The sequence below is a fragment of the Nilaparvata lugens genome, chromosome 1 (assembly GCF_014356525.2).
Source record: "Nilaparvata lugens isolate BPH chromosome 1, ASM1435652v1, whole genome shotgun sequence".
NCBI lineage: Eukaryota > Metazoa > Arthropoda > Insecta > Hemiptera > Delphacidae > Nilaparvata > Nilaparvata lugens.
In genome coordinates, this window is record NC_052504.1 from 16,926,835 (window position 1) to 16,942,967 (window position 16,133).

The 16,133-nt window shown below is 33.5% G+C and overlaps 1 protein-coding gene across 1 annotated transcript in view; it reads left to right on the plus strand.

The window, feature by feature from the left end:
• The window catches only part of LOC111052157 (pyrokinin-1 receptor), a 119,555-nt gene that overhangs the window by 53,030 nt on the left and 50,392 nt on the right, over window positions 1–16,133 (plus strand). The window contains exons 4-5 of the mRNA XM_039432288.1: window positions 251–579; window positions 13,482–13,698. Coding sequence (XP_039288222.1) covers window positions 251–579; window positions 13,482–13,698 — 546 coding nt within the window. The remainder of the gene's footprint in view (window positions 1–250; window positions 580–13,481; window positions 13,699–16,133) is intronic.

Below are 16,133 nucleotides of genomic sequence, written 5' to 3' on the forward strand. Positions count from 1 at the left end.
AAGCTATGAATAAGCCGACAATATGCCTGGAATAAGCTAGTTCTCCAGCCCGGAGGACTCACTGTATAGTTTCCTGTAAATCACATATTCTTTGTGTATTATACCTGTTTGTCATGAGTTCTTATGCACTCAATAAAACTCATGCTGTGGATTTGTGAAGAATAGAATTCAAATCATAAAATGTAGAAGCATGCCATTCAAAACATATTACGTTTCGTTTTCCTTGACAAATATTTTTCCTTTTTTCCAGTATGAAGATTATGGAGGAGCTCTAGTGGAATCAAATATTATGGGCGAGGTGGAGCAAGTTGAATTTCTCAACAGAAATGTGACAGATTATATCGGCTCGAACCAATTTATCCCGAAGCGAGACCCTCTCTACATTGTGATACCGTTAACAGTTCTCTACTCGCTCATACTGCTGACTGGCATCGTTGGAAATGTGGTGACATGTGTAGTGATATCCCGCAACAGACATATGCACACCGCCACCAACTATTATCTCTTCAGTTTAGCTGTCTCTGATCTCTTGCAACTCGTCTCTGGACTCCCTCAAGAAATATACTACGTGTGGTCCAGGTGAGTTGTCACACTTATCAATTATTCGTATACATATTAACTGCCAACTTTCACTGATATTTTTGTTATAATTCTAGAATCCATGAATTGAATACATAACATTTTATCAACTATATCTATGATAAGTTAGATGTTGGGAGTCTCTAATCTTGATACGTGATGTAGACATTTTACGACGATGAAAATTGATAGTATGTTATTGATTATCATGATAATTGATGAGCTTGGAAAAGCTTTAAATAAGATGTGCTCATGCATATAGTTGGACATATTTATTTGAGAATTAGATTGATTCTAAATGAAGTTTAGTTCTAGAATGTGGAGGATGTATTCAAGCACAGGATATTCGAACCCAAAATCTAGGAATATAATTTTATTTAATGATACCCAAAGAGTGAAATTAAATTTCTACTACTGAGCTCCCGAATCGATTAGTAATTTATTTCTGTCATAGTTTAAATGTGAAAATTATAAAATTCGTCAAAATTAGAATGAAGAACCATGCAAATCATGAATGTTTCCGAGAGAAATTAAGAACTTGAATCCTGTGCATGACCTGTTTGACCGTTAGAGACTACTTTTGTATTCATGAAAATTTAATCCCCCATAAGATCATGAATGGAACAGATCTTGTTCATCAATCGTTGGGAAGCAATGGAAGCAAAAATATAAAAATTTGGAGGCGAAAATGTTTTTTTCAAAAATGGCAACCTTGAAAACAATGAGAAAATTCTGTAAGCTTGAAGATCGTATGGTATATAAATACCTGTAAGAGGCATTTCAGAGGTCTAGATATATGAGGAAAAAAATCCTTCAAACGGGGGTGGTTTGAAGCACAACACACGGTGTAGGTGTGAAGAATTTTGATATGTTCACCCTCCAAGTATCCTGTTCAAAAGTCTTCCCTCCATAACCTTTTGTTGACTGAACTAACAGTTTTATTTTCAAATATAATTAGACTAATGGCAAACATTTCCAACGTTCTGTTGAATCAAATTTGAAATAATGGGTGACAATACTTAATTTTACTTTATCATAATTATCACAATGACCCTTTTCACTTTCAGAAAAAGCTTTTATGGGAAGCAAAAGTTTGCCGACTTGACTTTGTATTTTCCACTTTCTAATGAAAAACTTCGTCCATGTTTGCATTGAGCTTACACCCACGCGCACTCACATGTCATCTGTCCTTCACATTGCTCGTCGCATAGGGCGACGTATAATGCATAGTTCTTATTGATTATTCGAATTGAAATCAGAGATATTGTGGAGGAGTCAACGATAATGATGTCAATGTCTACTTCTTGGCTGGCTGTATGGAAATCTGTATGGAAAAATGTGTATGTCGCTGGCCCGGCTATGATCGAATTTCAACAAACTAACTATTTCAATATTTGGTACCTATTTCTTACTATTTAGTACTTCCAATAAAAGAAATTTGCACGTCACCCCTAACCGAGAAATTGATTTTTCTAATGTGCCGGGCCAGAGACACGGTCTCTGAATTTATCTTTGAATTTATTTGAACTCAAGCTACCCACAAATTTTTAGTACACACAAATTTTTAGTATCTATTTCGTACTATTTATTACTCCGAATGAAAACATTTGTACCTCAAAGGTGGTGGAAATGCAGCATGAAAATAGTATAGGTCAATGACCTGTCAGCCCGGCTATGTCTGAATTTCATCAATCTAATTATGGAAAAGACAAGCGCGACTGACGTACGCACTGACGGTCGGTCGAGCTCTGTAACTGGCCTCCGGTTACAATTAGTGTTTGTTCCGGTTAGTGTTTTCCTTGCCTCACATGCATGATTTCCCAAGGTGGTGGTCTGCAATTAACAAGGAAATTTGCATAGCAAACAAAGAGACCTCAAACATGTGCAAATATTTTAGGAATTTCTCGTTTTTGGATATCATTAACATAAGTAGGAGGTTCCACACATCACAGGATTTTCATTGAATTCTTCAGGGAAAATTTATGTGAATGACAGGATCTTGGACGTGGTGAATAAGTTAGCTCACGAGGAAAAACATTATGTGACTCAATCCCCCTCGACAATTACACTAACTCCTTTTTAGGGGTTTAAAATTGATATTGAAGCCAAACTGGGGAGGTTGGGGAAGTTCAGAAGGCATGTATTAGGGTTAGTATCAGTTTCTAATAGCGAAATTTGAAGTATTTATTGAATACTTTGATGGTCACAATAGGACTATTTCCCACGGTCTCTCATGAGACGGTGAAGGGAATACACCGTCTTTGGAAATCATTCATTGATGGAAATACTTTTCCCTTCCACTAGGTAAGGATTTTTATTAGGCGAGTTTTATGGCCTGAATAAAAGAATGAAAATTAACAAAACGCACAAGGTTATTGTGAAAAAACTTTTCACTTGTATTTTAAGGTGGTTAGCTTCTTGAATTCGTTTAGTATCAGAATAGATTTGTTTGTAAGGCTTTCAATTTGATTCCTCCTTGTTCAATATCAATTTTAATGCTTCCAATTTGATTCCTCTATGTTCAATATCAATTTCAAGGCTTTCAATTCGATTCCTCTATGTTCAATATCAATTTCAAGGCTTTCAATTTGATTCCTTTATGTTCCTAGATTGGTCTGAATTGAAATCACTAATATAAACAAACATTCCTTATCACGAAAGCTCCAAAGGTGTATATTTTCCATTACGTTACTCAGTTGTGATAATGTAGTGCATAGCGCTAAAGGAGGCGTGCAGTCAATAATAAAGATTATGATTTCCTTCCATTCAATTTTATAAATTCCTGCCATTTCGTGTGAGTTGGTGTTGGGTCACTTAGTGGAGAATAGCTTTATGAATACCTTTTTAGAACAATTAAAATAACTTATAATGCGAAGTTACTAGAGGTAACCCGTGCTTTGCATCGTTGAAGTTTTGTAATGAAGAATAAAATTTCCAAATGTCCAGGAAACATGAAAAAGTGAGTATTTATCATTTTGTCAAAATTACGTGACCATCAGAGTTGAAAATTCTCAGCAGAAACCAAATCAATTCATGAAAATAGATTGGTAAATTTAGAATCGCTATTGCTATTTAATCAGTTTATTAGTGCATAATTGATTGTGCGTCAAACGTTTATTTCCTATCCCGTACATGTATAAGCCAATCCACTCCTTCACAATATTTTAGATAGTTAAGTTTAAAAACGTATTCCAGATCCCTGAACTGTTCAGTAAGTTCAATGCTCAATGTCAAGGCTCATGGAGGTCAACGTTCGAGATAATAATATAAAAATTGATTCTAAATTCGTTGGCATTATTTTCTCAGTGCTTTCGTAACAAGCGCGTTCAACTACCCCTGACAACTTATCCAAATTTCCTCTCTCCCCAAATCGGTTGTTTTTGTTAGAGCTGAGACGTCTCCTGCCTCTTACTTTCATCAAATGCTGGCGATGCATGATTCTGATTGGTCAATTACGAAGAATCGATTATCCCTTGTCTACTCATGCACGTGTATCAGGTGACTCAATGTCATCGTGTGTCAAAGAGGAGAGTAATTACTTGAAATTTGTGTAAACCCCTTTCATAAAACTCCCACGTGGCGATGATTGAATACGATTTTCCCATCTTGTAAACTATAGTCTGCGGATAGTAAAAAAGTGCGTCTGTGGAAAATCAAAATATCGCATCCCCGAAATTCGTAACCTGATTAATAGCCAGCTGTAAATTATAAACACAATCATTTTAGAGAATTGTGTTCTATTTATCAATAAATAAACCGAGCGAAGCTCGGTGCCCCGATATTGTGTATATAGAGCTTCACTCGTTACTTCTATTTATTGATAAATTCTCTAAAATGATCGTGTTTATAATTTACACCTGGCTATAAGTGAGCTTATGAATTTCGGGGATGCGATATTTCAATTTTCCACATACGCACTTTTTTATTATCCACAGACGACGAAAGTCTCAGCTGTTTTTCCATGAATGAATTATCCTTTTAATGTCGTTCAGCGAGTTTTCCCAGGGATGAGACCTAGTGCAATAGAATTTTTATATCATAAACCTACTATTTTCCAAATTTCGTGAAAATCGTTAGAGCCGTTTTCGAGATCCGTTGAACATAAATAACCAGATAACCAGGTATAAAAATGCAGAAATTGCTCGCTTAATATAATAGGATTCTATACTCACTGGTTTACTCCGGAGTTAATAACACGAGTTTTTTAAAAAAAGTTATTAACTTGACTGAATCGTCAAAAATTACTCTTAACAAAAGTTAATAACTCGTGTTTTAACAGAAAATTCCTTCTTATTAACAAGATTTATGTTATCTATCAAGAATCGATGAACATCAAAGGAAATGTGTTATGTTTTCAACAAATGCTAATAACAAAAGTTGATAGCCTCTTTTATCGCATTAACTTTTGTTGTTATTAACAACAGAGTCTTCCCTGCAACCCCCTCGCCGATCATCCTGCTGCACAGAGTGCGCCAGTGTTCCCTACCAACTACAGCAGCACACGAAACACGTGTGTGTTTTTCGATTATTCTTTTATTGTTATTGTTGATAACAAAACTAATAAACCTACTAAGTTCCAAATTTCGTGAAAATCGTTAGAACCGTTTTCGAGATCCGTTAACATACAGTCATATAAACAAATATATAAACATATTAACAGAAATTGCTCGTTTAATATTATAGAATTCAAATTCATGCAACAACTCTATAACACTTGAGACTGCTGACATCTCTCATTATAATGATTCTATTCCAATCGTTATGATAATTAATTACAACACATCTTCATACCTGCAATGTCCAGTTTGGTCCTGCAGAGTGCATGAAAATAAATTAGGGCACAATCCTATCTATTTTCTCTCACAAATAGCCTACTCTCAAGATAATGCAAGTCATCCGAGGGTCATAGAAGTAATTGTTTTGTATTATTTTTTACTTGAATTATTATCATTTGATTCTACTATTACTACTTACTTTACTATTTTATCTCAAAGATTTTTCGAAGAAATGTTAATTTTTATTTGTACTATTTTTTGGGAACTCGAATATTTATCTTCGACTGCTTGGTCTTCTATCATATCTCTTGGGATACTATCTCACTTGCTTACCCGAGCATACTGTCTTGAGAATTCGATTATCGAAATTGTTCACCTTGTATCGGTGAATATTCGAGCTTTGATCTTTGATATACGTAGGCCAACACTAGCCTTACTCCTGGCATATCTCGTAGGTCCTCGGAAATATGTTCCGAAATATGCTGATGAAATATTCACTGACCTCCTCCTCTTAAAACCCAGAAAACATCTACTTTCTATTCATTGGTACATTATCTCAGGGGAATCCAAGTACAGGATAGGTCATGCATAATATGAAGAATTCGTTCCGAAAGGGTAAAGAGCTTGGACTCAAAAAACTCTTTGAATTACAGAATGCCCCTGACTTTGAAACAACCCTCGTATAATAAAGACAATATTATTATTGTATTTGATTGCATGATGATGATTCAAGAAAAACTATTACTATTGTAAAATGGTATACTGCCAACCATTCTTATGTGGTGCGGTATTTTTGATATTTACTGGAGCGATTGCTAAAATCCCTATTTTGCAAATAAATTTGCAATAAATTAAGGTCGTCCGGCTCGCAAATATGCTGGGTTCAGACCGCTGCTCTAGCTCAGTAGTAGATGCATGAATATTCCAAATATAATGAATCACCACAGGGTTCAATGACTGGTGATCAATAATTCTTACCGCTGCTTCCGTGGAGTTATAGAAGAATACCAATAAGGAAGTCAAAATGATAGTCGATGACTGATTATCAAGAATCGAGAATGATGAAGATCAACTATGGTTTTTCTAGTTGATCCTTAAAACGCTTGTCATGAATACAGGTATGCACCAGTTTACCCTTTTGAAATTCCTTGGAACTTGCAACGCCAGTTCTTGAAGTTCTCTGGATCCTTATATGATATACTGTAGACTTATTAATGTAATTATCGGTAAGATTTTTCTGGCTGAATAGTATTACTATCATCAAAGGATGACAAGTAATAAATGCTCTGAATAATATTAATATTAATGGATTCACTGATTTTATACGCTGCAGAAGAATATTGCTTGGTACCAAGACAGCTCAAACTGTATATCACGAGATGAATTAGGAAATAATAAAAACTTCTAAGATTTTGTATGCTGACATAAAACATAAAATATATTCCCATAAAATAATATATATATAAAGTATCCTTATATCTATAATTTTCTTTAAACAAATAAATTTTCTAATATTTGAATAATTATCACAAGGTTTATTAGCATTCACAATATTGTGAGCTGTAAAAATATATATGTATATTTAATACTGATACGTGGACTTCAAGTCAGTTCAGAACTCTACAACTTAGAAACTGTTCGGTCTGTAGATTTAACAGGACATACTTTGATCAATGAACAAAATAATAATTAATGAAAGTAACAATTCAATATCTCAGGGTTTATGAGTTCGTGCCGTGCATGGAAATAAGCTTCCTACATAAATCAAATAAATTCATAAAAAAGTTCTTATAAACTATATGATAGTATTCAACATGTTGCGAATTTCTTAAACTTGAATAAATTTATATAGCGCTTTGATCAATTCCCCAATTCACTGATAAAGGCCTGCTAATGAGCTCATTAGAAACTAATACACTCACAGTAATGATGTTCTTGTAGTTCTTGTAGAATAATTAATTATCTCCAATAATTAATTAGGCCGGTCCTTTTCGTCTCCGCTGGGCTCGTGTATGGTCCAGATTTCTTATAAATTTCTATCAGTATTAAAAATATATTTACGGGAATAAATTACAATTAAGAACTCTTTAGCAACACTGAGTTCACAAATAATCAACAGTAATTACATATACTTGACATTTAAAAGGGGATTGGCTTGATGCTTTTTAAAAATTAATAGGAAGAAAGAACCCTAATCTCCATGTGCTTCTTACAGGTCTAGATCACAAGCCAGAGAGAGTGATTTTCAGAAAAATTTCAACTCTTCCTTTAACAATTTATAAGCTTTCTTCCGATTGGTTTTCTAATCTTAGTAAGACGTGATGTAATTGGTTACTTAAGATTCCGGGTTTTCCCAACTTTGTTATACAAAGATAAATAAAAGTTTCTAAATAAATAAATTAGGTAGTAGTCTGAGAGTATTCCAATAAATAAATCTCGATATATAATGCTATAATACGATATACATTTAATTGTTTATGTGAGTTTTGTGTACTCTTGGTTTTCATACTTTTTTAGATTTCAATAAATACTCGTGTAACAATGATAGTTGTCCTTATCTATTTACATAAACCTTCCCTAGTATATCTTCTTCTTCTCTATACTTATAAAAGGCTAAGCCCCGTCAGACTGAAATCACACCACAGCCCAAACTACTGAGCCTAAAAGCTTGAAATTTTGCACGATTGTTTATAGTAGCCTGAAAACATCCACTAAGAAAGGATTTTCAGAAATTTGCCCCCCTGAGGGAGCGGGGGCCCCCCCAAAATTTTGTACTTTTGAACCGCTCATTTCACAGCAAAGTCATGAGGAACTTTTTTGTTCAGCTACGAAAAAAAATTAGATCTATGCAGAAAAATCTCGATTAGGAGCACAGGGGGGTCCAGGAGAGGGCATTTTTCGAAAATTTTGATGTAAAATCACACTACAGCTCAAACTAATTGTCCTACAGACTTGAAACTTTGCACAAATATTCTTCAAACATGCTAGACGCGCACTAAGAACGGATTTTGAGATATTTTGCCTCTAAGGGTTTCAAAGGATGGAAAAGGATCCTATTAAGTAAGGTTATGAACATGGTAAGGTGAGTGCCATATGGAAATGAGATAATTTATTTATTGACATGTGATATTCCAACATATGTTGTAATCATTGGAAATAACCAAATAATATGATAGAAATCCAAAAAAGAACATCTGTTCTGTTATTGCTTTCTACCTGATTCCACTCAACCTCAATAATATTGTTCTGATAATTGATAAATATGTTTAATAATATTATAATTATTGATATAATAAAAGTATTGTTTTGATAATTAATTATTATCATTAATATAATAATAGTATTGTTTTGGTAATCAATAAATATTTTTATTTTCACAAACTCTGTATAATTTATCATGGTGAATGTGAAACAGCTGCATCAAAGAAATTATCTCAAAAACATATGTTTAGGAAAACCATAGTTTTGAACTTCGTTTTCCTGATGCAATGTATAAGCATGTATTATTAATTTTTCAGCTAGAAAAGTTTTTTGAGACTGCTAAATAAACGTCTACAGTTTTATCAATGCTGTATCGGCAATATGAAAACGCATACAGTTAATATGTCTTTAAATAAAGGTGTTGATATCTACATGATAATTATTCTCTACCACTTTTATTTAATTAAAATTTCAAAATTATTCAAGCCTTGATACTGTAGAATGATTGACTCACTGTACAGTCAGTCGAAAATTTTAATATTGAAATGAGGGGTATTTTGGCAAGCTGAACAAAAAAGTAAGGCCCTATGCACCTTTTTGATATTATTTCTTCAAATGAAAAATGAGTTTTGTGGGTTGTCAAAACTCCCCCTGAAAGAGAACTATTCATTTTATCCTATCTTTTAGTAAAATAACAATGATTTATGCATTGAATAACATCTATCTTGCCAACAAGAATCGATCTCTTTGTGAATTTAGATATGACCTACACTTTAGATTTATATAATTCATTACGTCAAGTTTTCATTTTGTCAAGTTTTAAAATAGACCCTTGCGAAGCACGGGTTCTTGCTAGTAATATATATCTTTTATGAGTAAAAAATATAATTCAATTCGTAATAGTTGATTGAGCAATCAGCTGATTTGTTAGGTATTGATTCAAAAAACTGTCGATTGATCCTAGATCAATTGATGTATTAAATCAAAATAAAGGATTCTAACCTCAAATTGTACATGCAATCTTTTATTTTTTATAATCTGCCAATAATAAATAAGCCGCTTTATAATTTTATTTACTGCCAAAGAATTCTTATTATTGTTTGATTACAATTTTGCATGGTTCTCTTATCGCTTTAGATAATATGATTACTCTTTATCATAAATAATATTTGATTTCGCTTGAGCAGTACCTTGACTAGGCTATCATCTATTCTTTCCATTTTACAATTCTACTAAAGCTCAGTTGTTTACTTCAAAAGTATTTTATGGTGCTACAACTCCACGTCACATTATATATATATATATATATATATATATATATATATATATATATATATATATATATATATATACATGGAGTTAATGAACTAATATATGAAGAGTTCATAATAAAATACCAATTCAGGATATTTAATCAACTGATGAGGGATTAATAGTTTTATCTTGAAGGTTCTTCAATGTTTATGTTGAGCGCTTCATTCATATTGAATATTTTGTGTCAGTTTCAAAAGAGGATATATCTTTAAGAGAACTAGAAGTGAACACACCAAAAATCAACGAAAAATAAAATAGCACAAGATTTAGAGCTATGAATGCTCCCACAATATAGCATATGTTATATATAGATTATGAATTTTGTAATGCAAAGATATGAGAAGTATAGAATTGATTTGTTTCAACTGCTTTTGTTTTCAAAGTTTTCATTACATAATAATGCTAAAGAGGAGTTTTTTTCAATATATTGGAAAATAGTTTTGCTGAGAATGATGAACAGTACGATTTGTAATTAGGAGGATTATAATGATGATGTTGATGATGATGATGATGATGATATTGATGTTGACGAATTACCCACCATGAATTCCCTACCATGACTTATTTAACATTGAAAAGTAAAGAACCACAGGGGGGTCATTTCAAGTTTCATCACTCGTATGCTTGTGGGGAAGTGCTTCAAGTTTGCGGAGGAGATTTGCGGAGTGCTTCAAATTCACGGAGTAAAAGCTTGAAGCACTTCTCCGGCTGGAAAACAAGGAGTTCGGCGCTTATCTAATTTCTGCAATTGAAAAAAGGCTAGCGAGGTTATGACTGCGAGGACTCTAATTTTCTATTGGCAAGAGAAAGAAAAAGCATTTCTTAATTCTCTCTTAGCAAATCTTTGTTTTGATTGAAGAAAGCTTGAATTGGAGAGTTGAAAATTACTTCATCCCTAACGTTTATTTACAATTCCATCCAAACATTGCATGATGAGAAATTTCAATAATAGAATTCTTTAGATCGGCATTTTTGAAAAATTATATAGTTATAAAATGTTTGTTGTTTCCATTGTCTAAAACATTAATTTGAAAGATTCAATCTCAAAGAAAATGTTAAATTGGGTTAAACCACTATTATTTTCTAATTCTTTTTTAATTTGGAGATTTCAGACAGTCTTGTGTCATTCATCAGCTTGATTACAATACGATTTACTCCTTTCTATAAACAGTGATATTATAGAATTATTGGAAAATTAATTCCATGTAATTCCATGTGTTGAAGCTTGTATTTTCCTAGAAGAATGGAACTCAGATATATCTCTGCGGTAATTTCAATTATAACCTTCTATTTTCTTCAGCAATCAGCAACATATCAATGCGTTTTGTGGAATCAAAGCCAATTCAATTTGGAATTTAATATCAGTGAGATCGTTTATCTCCGTTCTCCGAAACTGGCCTTCAATTATAATTTTCATAGATTCCCAATATGAGATCACTGAGTTTGAAGATGATTCCGACTTGTAAATTCAGTCCTCTCAGGAGCTGTAATGTAGATATTAGCTGCTGATGATTATATTCCTGTTATTCTCTTTGTACACGACGCGAAATCCTGTCAACCCGTGCTGCAAATTAGTATTTCAGGAATGATGAATGTCATCCAATATCTGAAAAGAGGATTCTCCATTGAAGTTTGAATTCAAATAATATTCATGGAATTATTTTGGTGTTTAAACGAAGCAGATGACAATTTCAAACAACAGACAAATCCTGCGCATGAGATCAGATCTTTTGAATGATCATAATGTATTACATTGTCTTTCTTCCACTCTACCGTTTCTCATATATGAGTAGTATTATCTTCATCATCAATTTGTCACAAAATAGATACATGCAGTAGGTATTATTACATTGTCTCCATCATGCTTATAAAATAACTTTCATCGAATCAAGTTTCTCAATAATACGTTGGTGATGCTTTTCTAGTCAATGAGTTTGAAAACTTTTTGTGTTGTTAAAACACTTCACTTATAGTTAGTACCACGGTATTTACTTCTTCTATATACTGTGGTTAGTACCTAATATCAACATTATAGAACAAAGGAATGAATTGAATAGAACTTAGGAACAAGTTTTGGAACATAGGAATGAATAAATGAATTATAGAACACACACCAAGCATTCAAAGAGAATTGAATCCGATAAACTCCAAGAGAAATCCTAAGTTCCAAATGTTGTATGATAATAATTATCATCCTGATGTAGTGCTAGGGCTTTGCAGTACTGCTCTTTGTGAATGTGGCTTGAACTATAAGCTACATTTCCATGACTATTGACTGAATTTCATGGAGAGTAACTTTGTAGCTTCTAAGAAGGGAATAGCTTGGAAATCGAAACTATAGTGAAATATTTCACTTGTCGAGTTAGACGCCCGATGCTTTCAAACTTATTTGGAACCCTAGATGAAGCTCATTAAAGTGTGCCTTAGCTTGTGGTGTATTTCAGATCTCTTATTATTCTCTACAAACTTACTTCGGCTTCTTGACTGTTATTCTTGTATGGTTTCGAATAACTTCAGAATCCATCTCTCAACTCGAACAATGATTTTTATCAAGAAGGAATTCTTGTGAATAAAGTCATGTTTCAACTCTTTGCTAGAAGCTCTTGTGAAAGTCATGTTCCAAGCTTTTTTTTCCTATACTGTTATTGATTGTTTGATTCTTCATCACAAATGACAATGCATTGCCAGGACCTATTGAATACTAACACTACATTATAATGTGTACAGAATAGAAATAAAAATACACCTACAATTCTATCAATACTAAGTAAATAAAATGACTCAACTTTTCTAAACAGATACACATGCACACACACACATGCTCAACGAAAACCCAACTCAAAAAAAGATTGAAATAAAATACTGTAGAGAAAACAAAAACTAATCGTTGCCCTCCAAAAATAATTTGTTATGACTGCAAGTTTGTCAACATGGACATCTCATAGGCAATAAAGAGTTGACCAATTAACATTTTGAGGTAAATGTCATTCATATTTTTTTAATGACATAGACAATACAGAGTTGGCTAGTTAAAATTTGGAGATAAATGTCATTCATAATTTTTTGAATAAATTCGATACTGCTTTCGAAAATAGCTGAGCGTCTTCAGCAGGAACTCGTTTTTGCACCTACCTATTACGAAAGTTGACTCTCGATGAATTATAGTCGATGCATAGTAACCATAGAGAAACAATACCGTAGCATAAGTAGATATCCCATGGTATAGGGCGTTTATGTCGCAACTCTTACTGTTATCTCAAGCCGATAGTTCATCTAATTCTTTCCCGTGAAGCTGTGTGACACTGGTAGTCTCTCATATTGTGCCGTTCATACACTCTCACCCCCCAAAAAAAGTAAAATTCGACAATAATCTACAGTAATCGGTTTGAGATAACAGTAAAAGTTGCGACATGAACGACCCATACTATGGGATATCTACTTACGCTATTGTTTCTCTATGGTATTACTATAGATTATACTCGAGATTTTATTAATTTATTCTGATGTGATTATTCCAAAACCCTGAAAACCATCCATCTATTAAGTATGCTTTGTCAATTCCTTCTGGATATTCCATTTTGATTGGGTTTTACGTGTGTTATGTTGTGGCAGGTATCCGTACATATTCGGAGAGGCGTTCTGCGTGCTTCGAGGCCTGGCTGCCGAGACGTCGGCCAACGCGACTGTGCTCACAATCACCGCGTTCACCGTCGAACGCTATCTGGCCATCTGCCATCCATTCCTGGCTCAGACCATGTCCAGACTCTCCAGGGCAATCAGGCTGATCCTCATCATTTGGTGTGTTGCTCTGGCCTTTGCTGTTCCACAGGTAACTTACATTCCGCTCAATTTCTCAATATTAATAATAATAATGAGGTTGATGTCTACATAAGCTCTTAGGCTTGTGCGTGGGTAATGACTGAGAGGGATGATGAGAGAGGACGACTACTTTTTAGGTAGACGGGTCCGACGGTTTATCGTCTCCTCCGATAGACGGAGTGGCCGTATCTATGTGATTGTGCTGTGGTCAAAAACTTTTCCCCGGTCGAGATTCGAACTCTTCAGATACTTCAGATACTGATGTTGTGATATATAACCATAATGAGAATACTGGGATGTTGTCAGAAATATCTCTAATTTATTGAAAAATTACAACAATTGAATTTGTTGAAGTAAAATTTCCAATTTTAATATAATTTTGCAATATTCAATAAAAATCATTATATCAGACACCACTGTTGAACAGTTATAACTTTAAGCTTTCTTTTATCTATTTCACCTAACCACGAAAAAAAAATAGGTGGAGATTGGGCATTGTGCACTATTCTTAGTTGTCGCTTATTGTGATTAAATTATAACTTTTCCACTGGAAAAAATGAGTCTGGTGGGCGCTTCACGTTGGATAAGGACACTAGGCTACATAAAACGAGTTCATGGATCAAAATATCTGGGAATAATTAATGGCGGATGAATGAATGAATAGTGGGAATGATGTATTCACCCTAGTTCTTCAAACCTAATTTCTTTGTAAATGTGAAATAGCGTTTGGTGAGCCTTGGGTGGTTTTATTTTTGGAATAGTAAGAATGCTCAGATAATTGGGGTGTGAATCAGAAAAGTTTTGTAATTAATTTGGATGTTCATAATCATTCTATTGAACATTCAGCGCCAACAATTTACATTTTATTGTGATGATATCTTGATATCTTGAATCTGGAATTGTTATTCAATTATAGAGTACCATTTTTAGCTACCTCTATATTACATGTTATATTATTGTTCTATGATACAAAAAACATGTAAATAGTTTTCAATGGGTTTTTATCATAACAAATTTGCCTTTTATGAAGCGTAATATACTATTGCCTATTATAATAATTTACTATTAATGTTTCTAGTTCATCATTAGTTCTCCTCCTCCTCTCTCCGTCTTCGTTATTCTAATATTGCATTCTATATTTATTCTCATTGACTAATTATTTATACTTTGTGTAATTCGTTGAATAACTAGCATTATCGTAATTTAATGTAAATTAGTGTATAAGCATGTAAATATTTTAACATACATAAATAAAGAAATCTAATCTAATCTAATCTAATCTTCTTTAAACATAAATTTGTCCAAACACCTTCCGTTCATATACACTCAAGTTGTGATAGTTTTCCAAAGTCAAAGTTCATGACTCAGTAACTACAGATCTTTTGAGGGTTTCAATATTATTTTAAGTTTGGCACTTCTACTAATAAGCCTTTTGGAAGCTTCATGTTGCTGTAATATACTCTATTATAAATTCTCCGCTTTTTACTGATACTCATCATATTATTTGTATAATACAATTTGACACCCAGATAACTGAAATTTCCCACCTCCTCAATCAACTTATTATCGATACTTGGACTCTATGGAAATCTTCGTGCTAGACTTCTTGATATTTTCATGTACTTTGTTTCATTCTCGTTGATTATAAGACTGATCTTCTGCTTCTCATTGAAGCATTTTTCTGGCAAATCTGGCTATGTCATCGGCACAAGGACCAACCTGATAAATTTTATGAAAATGCATCTCTTGTCAATAACCTCAAATACACTATATAATGCGATATTAAATTGTAGTGCCAACAGTTAATCACCTTGATCTACAGCAGTATTGCATTCAAATGTTATGATTTTTGTAGATCCAGTTTTTATCATGGCCGTAGTCTTGCTCATTGACATTTTGGCAAGTCTAATCAACTTTTTTGGTAAGCCGTAGTCTACTGCTACAGTGTTTTACAAAACTCACCCCTCACTATAGTACCAGAGGCTTGTTTGAAAAAACTTTCTTGGAGGAATTCCTCTCTTATAATTAATTGTTTGGTGAACTTAATTATTTTATCAAGTAGTGAGAAGGAAGCCAACGAGAATTTTCCGCTTATAATTCTCGAGATTTCCCAGAATTCGCTCTTTGATGGTGCATAATATTTGTTGCCTTCACCCCTCGCCCAAGGTTGAGGAGAATAAGCGTTGATAGAGAATTCATTGAGGCAAACACAGTTTCTTAGTGATTAGCAGCAGGGTGAACAGTCGCGCATATTATATTGAATACTTCGTCTGTTTGTAGTCTGTTTAATAATTGAATTCTGCTAACAGAATGAGTTATAACCGTGATTGTAGGAGGAGCTTTTCAATTTCAACTACTGCGAAAAATATATTCAATTCCATTCAATATTTTCCCATTTCTTCCATTCAGGAATACGACGCTTCAGTACTTCCAGCAACGATCAAG